This window comes from Narcine bancroftii, chromosome 12 (genome assembly GCF_036971445.1).
Source record: "Narcine bancroftii isolate sNarBan1 chromosome 12, sNarBan1.hap1, whole genome shotgun sequence".
NCBI lineage: Eukaryota > Metazoa > Chordata > Chondrichthyes > Torpediniformes > Narcinidae > Narcine > Narcine bancroftii.
In genome coordinates this window covers 61,672,127-61,688,808 of record NC_091480.1, presented here as the reverse complement: position 1 = coordinate 61,688,808, position 16,682 = coordinate 61,672,127, and the positions used below count along the sequence as shown (strand labels likewise).

The following is a 16,682-nucleotide window of genomic DNA, read 5'->3' as shown; positions in this document are numbered from 1 at the left end:
CTAGAACATCACATAAACCCCCCCCCCACCTCCCCTCCACAGATTCCACCTACATCTCCCACTGTCCGGGAAAGGCACCCAACATCCTGAAGGACCCATCCCGCCCCGGACACTCCCTTCTCCCTCCTCCCATCGGGGAGAAGACAGGGGTGTGAGATCATGCACCAACAAGGTTAAAGACAGCTTCTTCCACACAGCAACCAGGCTACAGAATGACCCCACCTAGTACTCTCACACTGCCCTTGGTTTGTGCTCACTGATCTCCCTTTCCACTGTAACTCTGTGCTTTGTTAACTGTGCTCTGTACCTGGCTGTATAGAGATAACCCACATATCTGCTTGCCGAAGAACCCTCCTCGCAGACCCACTGGGATGGCAGAACTGACATATGAAGAAAACCTGGATTGACCAGGGTTAGACACAATCTGGTTTAAAAGATTCAAAGGGGATTCCACTGCAAGGTCTGACAGAACGAGACAGGTTAGATGGAGGGAGAAAGTCATTCATGTGGGAGTTGGATGTGGACTCATTGGCTGGAGGGATCAGGAACAGGATCATGGGGCCTTCTACTGGACTTAGTTCCAATGAATGAGAAACAGAAACCCTCCTGGGCATCCTTCAAATGTTAGGCGGTGAGTGAGCCTGGGGTCAAAGGGTGGGAACATGGAGGACAGAGGGATGACACAGGGATGAAAGCATCAATGCCTCACGTACTGGTGACTGCAACATGACGATTACACTTCCCCTCGTCTATCACATCCATCACCTCTTCCGGGCTTGACACAAAGCGCTCCGTGCAGCCCTGCAGAACAACAACAACAGCAGCAGTCACTAGTCCTGCTGGGACGTGGTGGGGTCTGGAGGGATGGGGCGGAGGAGGGTGTGAGGGGACAGGACGTGGAGGGGTAAGTGCAGGGAGAGTTGCGGAGGGATGAGCCAGAGGGAAGCACACCATGTACGCTGCAGGAGGGTGACACCCGCCCCCTGGCACATCCGCCCAACACCTAACCTGTCCCATCCCCTCACACCCTCCTGACGTCCCATCCAACCACACCTCCCCCGCCCTATTCTCTCACACCATCCCGCCACCCCACCCCCACACACCCACCCCCCACACCTCCCCCACACCATCCTGCACCCACACATCCTCCCTCACTCCCCCTCCTCCCACAACTCCCTGCACCCCGTCCCTTCACACCTCCCCCTGGAAATCCTTCACACATCCCCCGCACCATGCCGTCCCCTAACACCCTCCCAACCCCTAACACCCTCCCCCACCCTCCTACCCCCGCAATTCCCCCCGCCCCGTCCCCTCTCACCTTCCCTCTGGCCCATCCCTCCACAACTCTCCCTGCACTTACCCCGCCACGTCCTGTATCCCCACGCCCCATCCCTCCATACCCACCGCCATCCCGTCCGCCCTACACCTCCCCCACCCTGTTCCATCCCGTCCCCTCACATCTTCCCCCGCCCCGACCCCCACACCCATCCTCTGCCCACACCCTCCCCATCCTAAACACAGCCTCCCCCACCCTGTCCCCCTCTCACCCCCTGCCCTGTACCCTCAATCCCTCCCCCAACACCGTCCGCCTCGAAATTTCCCCCGTCCCCTCCCCCAGCCTTGCTCCCCAGCCCTGTCTCCCGACACATTCTCCACACACACCCTGACCCCCCCGCCCCATCCCCTGACAACCTCCTCCTGCCTCTCCCACCCTCCAACCTGTTCCCTCCCACCCTCCCTCCATCCTGTCCCCTCACACAATCTCCCCGATCAGTTCACTTGCACACTCCCTCCACACCATCCCATCACACACTCCCCGGGTCAGAGACAGAGTGGAGCTCCCTCCACACCGTCACATCACACACTCTTGGGGTCAGACACAGAGTGAAGCTCCCTCCTCACTGTCCCATCACACATTCCCGGAGTCAGACCCAGAGTGAAGCTCCCTCCACAACATCCCATCACACACACCCGGGGTCAGACACAGAGTGAAACTCCCTCCACACTGTCCCATCACACACTCTTGGGGTCAGACACAGAGTGAAGCTCCCTCCTCACTGTCCCATCACACATTCCCGGAGTCAGACACAGAGTGAAGCTCCCTCCACAACATCCCATCACACACTCCCGGGGTCAGACACAGAGTGAAGCTCCCTCCTCACTGTCCCATCACACATTCCCGGAGTCAGACACAGAGTGAAGCTCCCTCCACAACATCCCATCACACACACCCGGGGTCAGACACAGAGTGAAACTCCCTCCACACCATCCCATCACACACTCTTGGGGTCAGACACAGAGTGAAGCTCCCTCCTCACTGTCCCATCACACATTCCCGGAGTCAGACACAGAGTGAAGCTCCCTCCACAACATCCCATCACACACTCCTGGGGTCAGACACAGAGTGAAACTCCCTCCTCACTGTCCCATCACACGTTCCCGGAGTCAGACACAGAGTGAAGCTCCTTCCACACCGTCCCATTGTGCAGTCCCATGGACAGTCCATTTTTAGGACAAAAGAGATATTAACTCAAGGCCCGATCCCTCTGCCTCTCACCTTAACAAAGGGAACTCTGTTCTTATCTTCATGCACGGAGAGGTTTGTCTTCGCCACTGAGGAACAGGAAGAACTATTGTAATTTAATAAGACACAGGAAATTGAAAGCACTTGAATCCTGAGCAAGGAATGAGCTGCCGAAAAGTCTCAGCAGGTCAGGTAGCTTCCACGGAATGAATGGGTCAGTGAACGTTTCGGGTGGGGGACCGACGGAAGGGTGGCAGCATAGAGTAGAGGGAAGCGGGGGAAGGGACCAAGAAGTGATGGGATATTGGACAGAAGAAGATAGATGTGGAGAGATGGATGGGTCCGATGGAGCCCCGGGAAGAGGGTTTTTCAGTGAAAAGCCGAGCACAGATGTGTTGGGAACAGGAGTAAGACACCACAGAAGAATCGAACTAGATTTGTTGTGAGAAGTCTTTCCTGGAATCGCAAAATTCAATGTCATTTCATAAAGTGAGGTCTGTCACTGAAAATTGTGTGTCTCTTCACGGATTCCAATGATCGAGCAGGTTATGAGAATGCAATGCAAATTTTCGATGGAGCCTCTGTATCAGATACTTGGAGCAACAATTCTGTCATGTCCAAAGTTCAGGAGTGCATCGGTTAGACCCTAGTGACGATTCCCCCACACCGTCCCATCATATACTCACAGGGTCAGACACAGAGTGAAGCTCCCTCTACACCGTCCCATCACACACACCCAGGGTCAGACTCAGAGGAAAGCTCCCTCCACACTGTCCATTATACACTCCTGGATCAGAGTCTGAATCTCCCTCCCACTGTCCCATCGCACACTCCCAGGGTCTGACACAGAATGAAGCTCCTTCCACACCGTCCCATCACACACTCCCAGGTCAGACACAGAATGAAGCTCCTCCACACTGTCCCATCACACACTCCAGAGTCAGACACAGAGTGAAACGCCCTCCACACTGTCCCATCACACACTCCCAGGGTCAGACAGAATGATGCTCCCTCACACACTATATGTACGGGAATGGTAAATAGAATGCAGTTCCCTCCGAGGGTGTAAGGGGGCAGAGGGGAAAGCAGAATTCTCCTTTGAGCAGTGAAGTTAGGATGAATTTAAATCAATCCTGTATGTGTTAAGGGCTGGGTGATGAAGGATGGGATAGGAAAGAGGAGGGGTCGTCTCAGCCCAGAAGTGTTGCCCGCAGGGACTGTGTGATGACTGACAGGAACTGAAGGGGGAATGATTGGAAGGGACATGGGTGCCACCTGTTAGCAGCAAGGAAGGAACAGTCACAGAGCTCATTCACAGTTGAAGGGCCAAATGTTCTCAAATCGTTGATCAGGACAAGAATTACCATCAAGCAGGTCACGGATCTTGTCCATGTAGATTTCAAGTACGAAACCTGTTGGGACAAGAGGAAATTAAACAGGTGTGGCATAACTGCGAATTTTTACAGGTTGGTGGGGAGGGGGGTGTGTGGGCTGTCTCTCAGAGGAGGGCAATCTCCGGGATTCTCTTGCCCAGGGGATCAAAGGCACATCATCACTCAGCTGCTGCAAAGAGCAGGGGTTAAACGTTGGGAAGATCAGGGGATTGAGGGCTAGGGAACTGGACCATGAGTGGAGATGGTCAACAGAGGCATGGAATGGGCCCTCCGTCGAAAAAGGGATCAAAGAAGAGAAAATTGCTTTTCAGGAAATAAATTATATCCTTTGAACAAATGAAGGATAAATATAATATAACTCGCGATACAGTGTTGGCATACTACCAACTGAAATCCTACTTGAAGGACAAATTGGGAAGCAGTCTGAGGTTACCAGAGGGAAGTAATTTTGAATATGTGATTACAGACACAATGATAATCAAAAAATTTATAACAAATATGTATATTAAACTACAAGAAAAGGAGAATGAGGAAACAAATGGTAAAACTAAACAAAAATGGGAACAAGATCTAAACATAAAGATAAAGAATGAAACATGGGAGAAGTTATGCTCAGGAGCTATGAGAAATACAATAAATACGAGGTTACGTATGATACAATATAACTGGATACACAGGCTATATATTACACCTCAAAAGTTAAATAAATGGGACCCAACAGTATCTGACAGATGTTTTCGCTGTAAAAAGGAAATGGGAACAACAATTCATGCAATCTGGACATGTGAGAAAATGAAAAAATTTTGGGAAGATCTAAACCAGATATTAAATAAAATCACAAAAAGTAATATTCCAAAAAACCCAGAGATCTTTCTCCTAAGTAACATAAAAAACAAAGAATTTGGACTTGATTTGGATGGTGCACAAAAAAGATTTGTTAGGATAGCCCTAGCTGTAGCAAAAAAATGTATTATGTCAGCCTGGAAATTAGAAGATAACTTGAGAATACAACAATGGTATAAAGAAATGAATAAATGTATTCCATTAGAAAAAATAACATATAATTTAAGAAATAATATTACAATATTTGAACAAATATGGGAGCCATACATGAAACACAATAGAGAAAACCTACCGGGGACATCTACCACCTAAAATGACAGAAGGAAAAGGGAATGAAAAGAATTGACTCAGTGGAATTTCTTGTTTATTTTTATTGTTTGACGGGTTTAATGTATCTTAGATTCTGAACTTTAAATGAATGGGAGGGGAGGTAGGGAGGGTGGGATGGGAAGAGGGAGGGGGGGAAGAAAACGACACTGTATATATTTGAAAAGGAAAATGTATGTATCTTGATCAATGTGGTTTATAGTGTGAAAAATAAAAAATTTTAAAAAAAAGAATGGGCCCTCCGTCACCTCCCCCCATCTCTTTCTGTAACCTTCCCCTCACTATCTCTGCCACCTCCCCACCTCCCCTCTCTCCCTCTGTCACCTTTCTCTCCATCCCTATCTCCCTCCGTCACCTCCCCCTTCCTCCCTATCTCCCTCTGTCACCTACCCCTCCCTATCTCCCTCCGCCACCTTCCCCTCCCTCCCTATCCTTCCCCTTCTCCCTCCCTCCCTCCGCCCCCTCTCCCTCTGTGGACGTCTCCAGCAGTGGCCCTCACCCTGCCCACCCCCACCCCTATTCCCGCACCTTTATGTGGAACTCCAGGTTCTCGTCCATGGCATATATGTGGTTGAAGATGTCGTGAGCAATCCTGGGTATGATGCCCATCAAGTGTGTGTCATGGAGTGCGCCCTGTCAGACAAAGACCGACAAACACCATTCACGGCTCGGCTATTCCCATCTCCCCTCCCACCTCTCCTCTCCCCACTCATCACACTCCTATGGCTTAGAAATAGGCCTTTCAGCCCAACCCTCCATGCTGACCAAGGTGCATACTGGTCTCATCCCATTTGCCTGCATTTGGTCCTCAACACCTGCTTATCTGCCCAAATGTCTGCGTGGTTGCAGTTGTATCCCCTCCACCAGCTCCCTGTGGCAGCTCCTTCCACACACCCACCACCCTCTGGGAAAAGGTGCCCCTCGGGTTCTCCTTAATCTCTCTCCCCTCTAGTTCTAGAATCATCTACCTTGGGGAAACAACTGTGACCACCTACCTTATCCATGCCCCTCATAGTTTTATAAATCTCGAGAAAGTCCCCCCTCAGCCTCCTCCACTCCAGGAAGAAAGGCCTATCCAGCCTCTTCTTGTAACTCCAGCCCTCCAGTCCTGGGAACATCCTAGTGGATCATTGCTGCCCCCCTTCCAGCTCAGTGAATCCTTCCTACAGCTGGGTGTCCAGACTGTGCACAATACTCCAAGTGTGGTCTTCCCAGTGTCCTGGAGGTTGTAACGGGATGTCCCTGCTCCTGGACTCAGTGCCCTGACCCATGAAGGGAAGTGTTTCAAACACCTTCTCCCCCACCCTATCTCCTTGAATCTCTAGTATCCACTAGTTTCTTTGGTCTCCCCACCATCAGTTGTAGTGGGACATCCCTGCACCTGTAGTCAAGTTTACTGTCAGAGAACATATATGACATCACATACTCAGTGATGTTTCAATTAAACCGGCCTGCAGGTTACTTGGATCCTCATCCACTATCCACACAATCGGAGTCTCAGGAAAGTTGCCAACATTTTAAAGGACCCATCCCTCCTCTATCACACTTTCTTCCCCCCACCCAACCTCCAGGGAAGAGGAGGAGAGGGGAGGGGGAAGAAGGGGTGTGGGGGAAGGGGAGAATCAGGGAAGGGGGATGATGATAGTGAAGGGGAAAGGGGAAAGGGCAAAGGGGGAAAGGACAAAGGGGGAAAGGGCAAAGGGGGAAAGGGCAAAGGGGGAAAGGGCAAAAGGGGAAGGGCAAAGGGGGAAGGGCAAAGGGGGAAGGGCAAAGGGGGAAGGGCGAAGGGGGGAGGGCAAAAGCTCAATCACACTCTCTTCTTCCCCCCACCCAACCCCCAGGGAAGAGGAGGGGAGGGGAGGGGGAAGAAGGGGTATGAGGGAAGGGGAGAATCAGGAAAGGGGAAAGGGCAAAGGGGGAAGGGGAAAAGGGGAAGGGACAGGGTGTGAGATACATGGGGAGAGGAGGGAAAGGGAGTGCAGAAAGGAAAGGGTTTGCACTCACTCCCTCCCATACTCCCCCCCCTCAAGCTCCCTCACTTGCCTCACGCTCTATCCCCTACTCTGATCCCTAGCCATTCCCATGCTCCACTCCCAGGTTCCATCCCCACTCCTCCCTCCCTCCATGTCCCCCATCCGCCTCCACAACTCACAGCCTCCCCTCGACTTGTGCAATGACAACATGGTTCCAGTACCAATAATCCCCAGGACAGGGACTTCAGGAGAATTAAATTCCAAGGGACCTCACCCACTTTGCCAGCTCACCTCCATGGTGTGTGTCTTTCCTGAGGACGTCTGACCGTAGGCAAAAATAGTCCCATTGTAACCACCCAAGACATCTGCAGAAAGAAAGATCTTGGTGAAAATCTTGGATCATACTCCAAGCAGGAGGAGGTAAGGAGGGAGCTCCGCGGGAGGGAGGGCCTGAGGAGGGAGCACCGTGGGAGGAAGGGGGTGATGAGGGAGACATTGGGAGGGGGTAAAGATAGAAACTGTGGGAGGGAGGGAGTGAGACTGTAGGAGGGAGGGGTGGGTGAGGAGGGAGACTGTGGGGGAAGGGGGTGAGGAGGGAGACTGTGGGGGGGAGGGGGGGAGACTGGGAGTGATGGGGTGAAGAGGGAGACTGGGAGTGAGGGTGTGAGGAGGGAGACTATTGGAGGGAGGGGGTGAGGAGGGGGACTATGAGGGGGTGAGAAGGGAGATAGTGGGAGGGGGTGAGGAGGGTGACTGTAGGAGGGGGTGAAGAGGGAGACTGAGGGAGGGAGGGGTGAGAAGGGAGACAGTGGGAGAGGGTGAGAAGAATGTGGAGAGGGGTTTAGGAGGGAGACTGGGAGGGAGACTGTGGGAGGGGTAAAGAGGGTGTGGGAGGGATGTGGTAAGGTGATAGATTGTGGAAGGGAGGGGTTGAGGAGGGAGACTGGAGGGTGAGAGGAGGGAGATTGTGGGAGGGAGTGGTTGAGGAGGGAGACTGTTGGAGGGAGGGGGTGAGGATGGAGTGCCATGGCCGGGGAAGGGAGATTGAATTGGAGCAGTGCTGATTGTCACCCACCGAAACCCCCTCATACCTCACCGCAAACAGTCTTGTTTGGTTCCAGTTCACAGGCTGGAACCACCCCCCACCCCCCCCCTCCAAGACATCTCACCTACCATGCTCCCCAACATCAACAGTCACACACAGGATCATCATTGTTGTCCACAGCACAGGCCCTTCAACCTGTGTGTCTGTGCTGAATGTGAAGCTCAAACTCGGCCCTGCTGCTTGATCTGGTCCTGCCCCTGCCTCCATGTTCATGGTCTGTCTGGAAACTTCTCAAAAACCACTGCTGGATCTGTTTTCACCTCTGTCCCTGGCAGCCCCCTCCAGATACCCACCCCTGTGTGCAAAAACACTTTCCCAAACATCTCCCCTGAACTTGCCCTTGTACTCAGTCCCTGCCAGTGAAACCCAGCGTCCCACTTGTGTGGCTACTTTCAGACCCCCAGATCCTTCTGCACATCAATGCTTTCCTGAGCTCCCCCCCATTCATTGTATACAATCCCCTTGCACTTGACCTCCCAAAGTGCATCATTGCCCACTTGTCTGGATTCATCACCACCTGCCATTTCACTGCCCGTCTCACTCATTAATCTCTATTCTGGCGTATTCTTTCATTGCTGACAACTCCAATCTTTATCATCTGCAATCTGACTGAAGCACTCACCTACATTTTTTCCCAAGTGCAGTAAAACCGATGGGGATTGGTAGATGCCAGATAAGTGCATTTTCCGCTTGCATGAGATTGCATGTTGAGTGATTGGGAGCTGACCGTGAGTGGACTGTCAAATTTTTATGTATTTATTTTCCCCCACTTTTTTGCCGGTTGCTTGAATTCCAGAAAATGGGGGTTTTACTGTAATTTATATACATCACAGACCACAGGAATCCCGACACCCATCTCTGTGGAAGACCACTGGTCACAGGTCTCCAGCCTGAATAACAGCCTTGCTCCACTACCCCACATCTTCTCTGGGCCAGCCCACTGCATCGGAACCTTCTGAATCAGCGACCATGAGGGAGTTTACCAAACCCCTGACTAGTCTGTGTGGACACACCCACCGATCACCTGACTGGTCTGTATAGACACACCCACTGCCCCACCCTCAGTGATCACCTGACTGGTCCACATGGACCACCCACCGATCACCTGACTGGTCCATATAAACACACCCACCGATTACCAGACTGGTCCAAGTGGACACACCCATCGATCACCTGACTGGTCTGTATGGACACACCCACCAATCACCTGACTACTCCATATGGACACACCCACTGCCCCATGATCACCTGACTGATCCATATGGACACACCCACCGATCACCTGACTGGTCCATGTGGACCACCCACTGATCACCTGACTGGTCTGTATAGTCACACCCACTGCCCCACCCTCACTGATCACCTGACTGGTCCACATGGACCACCCACCGATCACCTGACTGGTCCGTATAAACACACCCACCAATTACCTGACTGGTCTGTATAGACACACCCACTGCCCCACCCTCACTGATCACCTGATTGATCCATGTGGACCACCCACCGATCACCTGACTGGTCCGTATAGACACACCCACTGCCCCACCCTCATCGATCATCTGACGATGCCTTTCTAAATGTGTGTAAATCTTATCCCAAGGTTTCCTTTCCAGTTGTTTCCTTAGCACTGATGTGAGGCTCACTGGCCGATAATTCCCTGGTTCATCCCAATTTCCCCTGTATATCGTATTCTCCACGAGCTACCCATCTACCTGCCCTTCACTCACGAGGGTTCCACTTCAAGAAATAGGTGCCTGCGTGCTCATGCGTGGGTGTGCATGCGAGGCTGGGGGTGTGCACTCAGGTGCACGTGTTGGTGTGCATGGGTACGAGTGCCTGGGTGCACATGTGAGGGTGCAAGTGCGTGTCTGTGCGTGGATGGATGAATGTGACTGTGTGGGTGGGTGTACATGCAAGCATGAGGGTGCACGTGTGTGGGGCGTGCAGGTCTGCATGTGTATCCATCCCACCCTGGTCTCACTCTATTTGACCCCCCACCACCTTAGCGCGGGTTCTCCGGTGTCCATGCCTTGAGAACCTTCTGCTGTGTTGACTTTCCTGGCTAGCACAGTGAAACAAAGGTCTTCACTATTTCTCGGCCACAAAGAGTTCAATTCCAAACTTCTCTCTTTCGTTGATCTTGTCCACACCATTAGCCCATCCCAGTCCACTCCCTGCCCACATTGTCTGCAGAATGTCGGCCACCCGTGGGTCCCTTCACACCTCGTACAATCTGCTTGGCACAGGCGTTGTAGACCTGGTCCTGGCTCGTGTTGGTTGGGAACACCCGATCAAAGACAAAAGGCTTGCCCTGTAGGGGAGAGAGAGAGAGAGAGAGAGAGAGAGAGAGAGAGAGAGAGAGAGAGAGAGAGAGAGAGAGAGAGAAACATCAATGAACACAGAAGCTGGCCCTTTGTTCCCTCTTGTCTGTCTGAGCTAGCTCCCTTTGCCTACGTTTGACACATCATCCCTCCAATCCTTTCCCATCCATGAACCTGATTGAACAGATGGTTCTGTTGGGGCTGGCATGGATCTGATGGGCTGAGTGGCCTCCCTCTACAACTCAGCCACAGCTGGGATTGCCAACCACACTGACACAAAATTCTGCACTGGGTTCCTCCACCACTTCACACTGATCCCCATTTTATTCCACCCCAACATTCACATCAACTAGCCCCCCCACCCCCTCACCCATTCACAGCAGGTTAGTCGGGTGCTCATTCACAGCACCCGACTAACCTGCCAACCACAAATGTTTTCTGGGGTGGATGGGGGGAGAACCAGCTCAGCTCAAGATTGGGGGAAGCTGCAGAAGGTGGTGAATGGAGGTTAGAACATCATGTAAAGCCCCCTCCCCTCCATGGACTCCACCTGTCTGGGAAAGGCAGCCGACATCCTGAAGGACCCATCACTCCCTTCTCCCGTCAGGGAGAAAACTCAGGGGTGTGAGATCACGCACCAACAGGGTTAAAGACAGCTTCTTCCCCACAGCCATCAGGCTCCTGAATCACCCCACCCAGTGCTCTCACACTGCCCTTGCTTTGTGCTCATTGATCTTTATTATTGTAGCTCTCTACCCTGGAATTGTGCTCTTGTTCTACTTTACCCCGCTGTATAAATGTTAGAGATAACCTTTAGACTGCTCGCAGAAGAACCCTTCTCACTGTGCTGAGTACAATGTGACATATAAATTTAAACCTGAACATGTAAATTCAACAGGCCCACACACAGAGAAACACCTGGGCACATGTGCATGCATGCACACGCACACACACCTACCCACACAGCAAGAGGTGAGAGGGGGGAGATTTAAAGGGGACCTGAGAGGCACCTTCTTCACACAGAGGGTGGTGGGTGTGTGGAACGAGCTGCCCCAGGAAGTGGTGGAGGTGGGGACAATTACACCGTTTAACAGACATTTGGACAGGTCCATGGACGGAAAAGGTTCAGGGGGAGATGGGCCAAATGCAGGGAAAGGGGAACAGCTCGGGTAGGGGACTGGGTCAACAGGGAGGGGCTGGGATGAAAAGAACCCCTGCTCAGCCTCCTGCAAAACAGGGAGATGCGGCCCAAGCAGTTTCTCCCTCCAACCCCAGTACTGGTGACATCTCGTGCTGCTGTTGAACACCTGTAGACGACAGAGGGAAGGGAAGGGGAGGGAACAGAGGGAGGGGAGGGAACAGAGGGAGGGAATGGCACAGAGGGTACAGAAGGAAGGGAAGAGGAGAGGTACAGAGGTGAGGGGAGGGTGGGGACAGTGAAAGAGAGGGAGGGGAGAGGAGGGTGGGAGGAGAGGGGAGGGGACAGAGGGGAAGGGTGAGGGGACAGAAGTGAGGGGAGGATGGGGACAGAAGGGAGGGAGGGGAGAAGAGGATGCAGGGGGAGAAGAGGATGCAGAGGGGAGGGGGCAGGTAGAGGAGAGGGCTACAGAGGGGAGGAGAGGGGTACAGGGGAGGGGAGGGGTGGGGACACGGGGGAGAAGAGGATAGAAGGGAGGGGACGAGAGGGGAGCGATACGGAGGGGAGGGAGGGGAGGATACAGAGAGGACAGAAGGGTACAGAGAGATGGGGATGGATGCAGAGGGGAGAGGAGGGGTACAGAGGGGAGGGGGGGACAGAGGGGAGGGGGGACAGAGGGGAGGGGGGACAGAGGGGAGGGGGGACAGAGGGGAGGGGGTAGGGATAGAAACACCAGCTGTTCCAACCCTGTTTTGTGTTGTCAGATTCAGCTCATCTTACCTTCCTGAATGAGGCAATTCTCAGAGCTATTAGATGTAAATTGCAGTTTGGAAACTCTCATCACATTTCCCCGGAGCAGAGAGAGAAGGATAATCAACAGAGATTATTCCCCCCCCCCCCCCCCCCACCACTACTAGAAAATTTGTCAGATATTAAGAACCAATTAGTGCACAGAAAGGTTCCACAGAGAGCAGCCTTGGTGGGGGGGGGGGGGGGGGGGGGGGTTACTGATGTGTCAGTAGTTGTGAGATCAATATTAGCTCAGGGACACCGACCGGAAACAGCTGCCCTGACCTTTCCCAAAGAGATTTAACATGGAGTCAAGATGTTGGAGGGAGAGCTGGGTTCGCACATCACTGAGAAAGCAGCACCTCTGAGAGTTTCCACCTCTTGGATGCACCCCTCCTTGCTGTCCATCCCTCCATCCTCATCACCCGTCCTTCCTCGCCACCCATCCCTCCTCACCATTCCCTCCCACCCTCCTCCACACCTCCTCCCTCCTCTGCCCCTCCCTCCCTCCTTCCCACCCCTCCCTCCCATCCCCTCCCTCCTCACCATTCATTCCCTCCTTACCATCCATTCCCTCCTCACCATCCCCTCACTATCCCTCCCCACCGCCCCTCCTTCCTCACTCCCCTCTGTCCTTGCTGCACCCTCCCGTGGTGATCCCTCCTCACCACCTTCCCTCCATGAGGCCCTCCCTCCTCATTCCCCTCCCTCCCACAGTGCTCCCTCCTCACGCCCCCTCTCCCCCTTCACCCATCCCACCATATCCCTCTCATGCCCTCACTCCACACCACCCTTCTTTCTTACAACCCCCCCAACTCCACACCACCCTTCTTTCTTACAACCCCCCCCCCCCACTCCACACCACCCTTCTTTCTTACAACCCCCCCCCCACTCCACACCACCCTTCTTTCTTATGCCCCCCCCCCCGACTCTCGCCCTGAGTGCAGTGATGGTGGCAGGGAGATCCCTTGCAGAGAGTCTTGACACTGCCTCAAGGCAGGGCAGGAGGTGCCAATCTTTTACCTGCTCCCCACTGTGCGGGCTGAAGCAGGCTCCAGGCCTGTTCTGTGCATCAATACCACTAGAATTTTAGCCCTCCATCCCATCCCCCTCAATGGCTGAAGTGGGCAGAGGGGCGGATCGAGCCACTGCAGGTGAAGCTGCTGCAGTGCGCACATGGTAGGGTTCATCAGTGCAAGGACGCAAGTGGGGCTGCAAGGGGGCGGAGGCAGGCACCAATGTCACCCTGAGAGAGAGGGGGGAGGGAGTGGAGGGGGCAGAGAGAGAGAAAACGGAGGGGGAGAGAGAAAAGGGGGGGGAGAGGGAGGGGAGGGGAGAGAGGAAACGGAATGGGGAAGGGAGAGAAAAAGGGAGGGGGAGAGAAAGAGAAAAGGGAGTGGGGAGAGAGGGAGAGAAGAGACAGAAAGAGAAGGTGTGGGAGACCCTTCTTGCATCGAAAGACCACATAAACACACAAACTATTTTAGGATAATTTCTTTATAAAGCAAGAAAACACACACGCATTCACAATTATGACTGGATTAGATAATTTATACAAAACTCCAAAGCAGACACACAAATCATACTCAAGCTAGGGAATATATTTAATGAAACCTCTGACACATAATTATTGATGAGAGAATACATTGCTAAACGCTGAACTCTCCAACTGACCTGTACACAGATAATTATTGCTGGATTGGAGAATAAATTCATAAATGCATATTAAGATAAACAAATGACTCCTAAACAATTGAATACATTATCAATGAAAAAACATCCATGACCTGCTGTGCTGAACGATTGCATCTTTCACTAAAGATTGTCTCGTTTGCCAAACACTGCGAATTGGGCTCGTCTGATAGCGCAGCGTCTCTCCCCTTTCTCAGGTGACTGTGCTCAGCAAGGCAAATGCCCCTTCTGCTCCCACTCTGCTCTCTGCACACAGCAGCAGTCGGACGAAAATGTCCGTGGGAGACGGGAAGATTTAGTTGGAAAGTTGAAGGCTTGTCCGGCTGGTTTGGAATGTGGATTGCTCTGCTCATTTAGGGGGAGCGAGTTGTAAATATTTTAAACAAAGATAATAAATAATGCAGCTGCGATTGATCACTAAAATAAGATGCTGGTCACCAAAATCAGGACGTGGATATGTTAAAATATATGCTTTTACTTTGGATGAACTTTCAACCATTGCGGGTTTTTGGTCAAGTCGCAGGGTGGAGGGACCCACTTCATTTTGTACGGCTTGAACGATTAATGTGGGCCGTGAGTTGAGCGTTTCAAGGGGGGTCGGATAATACTGTGACGGTACACCGCTCTGAGGAAACCTACTCACAAAATGTACAACGACACAGGCACGTTCTTTCTGAAGGCAAAACAGATCTCTGATTAAAATTGGATCAGATCACTCTCATGTCACCATTGCAAACCAGTCTGGGATAATAAATGACATTCTTCTCCTGCTCCGAAGATGTTTAAGGCACAGAAAATACAACCACAGAGAGACAGAGGCATTCACAGAGATGTATGCATGTTCAAATTCCACAGACATGGGTACAGTGGGGCTCTCTCTCTCATATACAAACACAGAGTCAGACAGACAGACACACAGAGACAGTGACACACACACAGACAGAGTTACACACACTTACCGCGATCACCACTGTGTCATCATTTTGAAATTTCGGGATGAATTTATCGCCTCTAAGGATCTCACCATGATTGAGTGGTCGAAATCTGCACATCACTTTGATGTTGCATTGGGTCGGTTGTTCTGTCATCACAGGTATCAGGGTGACACAGTGACAGCGACGAGGCAGTGGAGATTAATGGAGAGAGGGCTGGGGGGGGGGGGGGGAAAGAGAGAGAGAGAGAGAATAAGAATAAAAAAGCAAAAGATGAAGGAGAAGGGGAAGTAAGCAGAAGAGGTAATGACTTTGGAAAGAGAAAGGATTTGAGGGAGGGAGGACAGATAATGTGTGTGTGAGAGAGATGAGAAGGAGAAATCTGCTCCACTGGGATGATTTGACTCGCTCCTTATTGCACAGCCCTAGACTCCGGATTTATGCGAGAATAACACAGCAGGGCTTGTCTCTACTTCCATCAAACAAGAGAAATTAATCCTTTCCCATTGACAGTACCTGATTAAACCTAGAATCCTGATCTGACAATATGCAAACAGAAAAAAGAATTCCCTAATCAGTTTTTTTCCAGGCTAGATAAATTTAATTAACAATATACATATTATATACACACACAAGATGAGCCATTGCCCACAATAGCCCAATCTCTCGTCAGTGCACCATTCAGAACAGCTGATGAAGTCTGTCCCACCTCCCTAGGCCATTCATTGGCCGAGCTGGTGCCAAAAACTGCATTAGTGGCCCGGTGGATGCACTTGATAGGTCAGCCTGCATGTCATTCTCGGACCACAACAAACAATCAGGGCGTGGACATGGTGGTGAGGGGAACTGCACCTGCGCAGAGCAGTGGGGAAGAGTTTCCTCGGCATGTCACTGCCCATTCCTCGTGGCACAGAAAGAGCTCATCTGCTGTCTCCGGGGATCCTTTCACCCTCCTCTCCTACCCCCTCCCTGCAGTTATTCAATTACTCCCTTCTCTGAAGGTTGCTGTGGGAAGGAGAGTGCTGCTCTGAGGTCAGGAATTTCTTCCTGACTTCTTCACTGAATCCTGGAACTGTGTACTGTGGTCTGGATCAGGGAGAAGGAGACAGAGATTGTACATAAAGAGTATGCAGTGTGGTTTGACCCATGGATAGGAGACCAGGATTGTACACAGTGTGGTGTAAGACAGAAAAAGAAAGGCCATTCAGTCCTCTCAATATGATTCTATTGAATCTGTCATCTCAATACCACAGACCTGTCCTCTCTCAAATGCCCAATGTCCTGTGTGTCATGAAATCCATTGATTTCCTATTTTAAAATACATTCAGTGACTTCAACTCTACATCCCTCTGTGGCAGAGAATTCCACAGGTTGACTACTCTCGGAGAGGAGCATATCCCATACCATGATCACAAAACACATGTGCTGCAGCCACACAGGGACCCAAGATGCACCAAATACAGGCATCCACGTTAAATTACCACAACGTGCCGAGACAGAAAGGGAATTATAAATAGGAAAGCATAGATAAATATTCACAGTTGCAGTTAATGCAAGAAATCAGTAACATTTCAACAGTGCATATGGAAGATTTGGAGATTTGGTGCCCCTCGAGTAGTTTATGGTCAGGGTAGTACAGGAACG

General features: G+C 51.7%; 1 protein-coding gene across 1 annotated transcript in view; it reads right to left on the bottom strand.

Moving 5' to 3' along the window:
* Positions 1 to 15,194, bottom strand: part of kif5ab (kinesin family member 5A, b) — a 53,554-nt gene extending 38,360 nt beyond the window's left edge. Inside the window, exons 1-7 of the mRNA XM_069906350.1 lie at positions 15,066 to 15,194; positions 10,390 to 10,477; positions 7,353 to 7,426; positions 5,607 to 5,721; positions 3,889 to 3,927; positions 2,558 to 2,613; positions 714 to 801 (exon numbers count right to left, since the gene is read on the bottom strand). Coding sequence (XP_069762451.1) covers positions 714 to 801; positions 2,558 to 2,613; positions 3,889 to 3,927; positions 5,607 to 5,721; positions 7,353 to 7,426; positions 10,390 to 10,477; positions 15,066 to 15,194 — 589 coding nt within the window. The remainder of the gene's footprint in view (positions 1 to 713; positions 802 to 2,557; positions 2,614 to 3,888; positions 3,928 to 5,606; positions 5,722 to 7,352; positions 7,427 to 10,389; positions 10,478 to 15,065) is intronic.
* Positions 15,195 to 16,682: the final 1,488 nt, after the last annotated feature.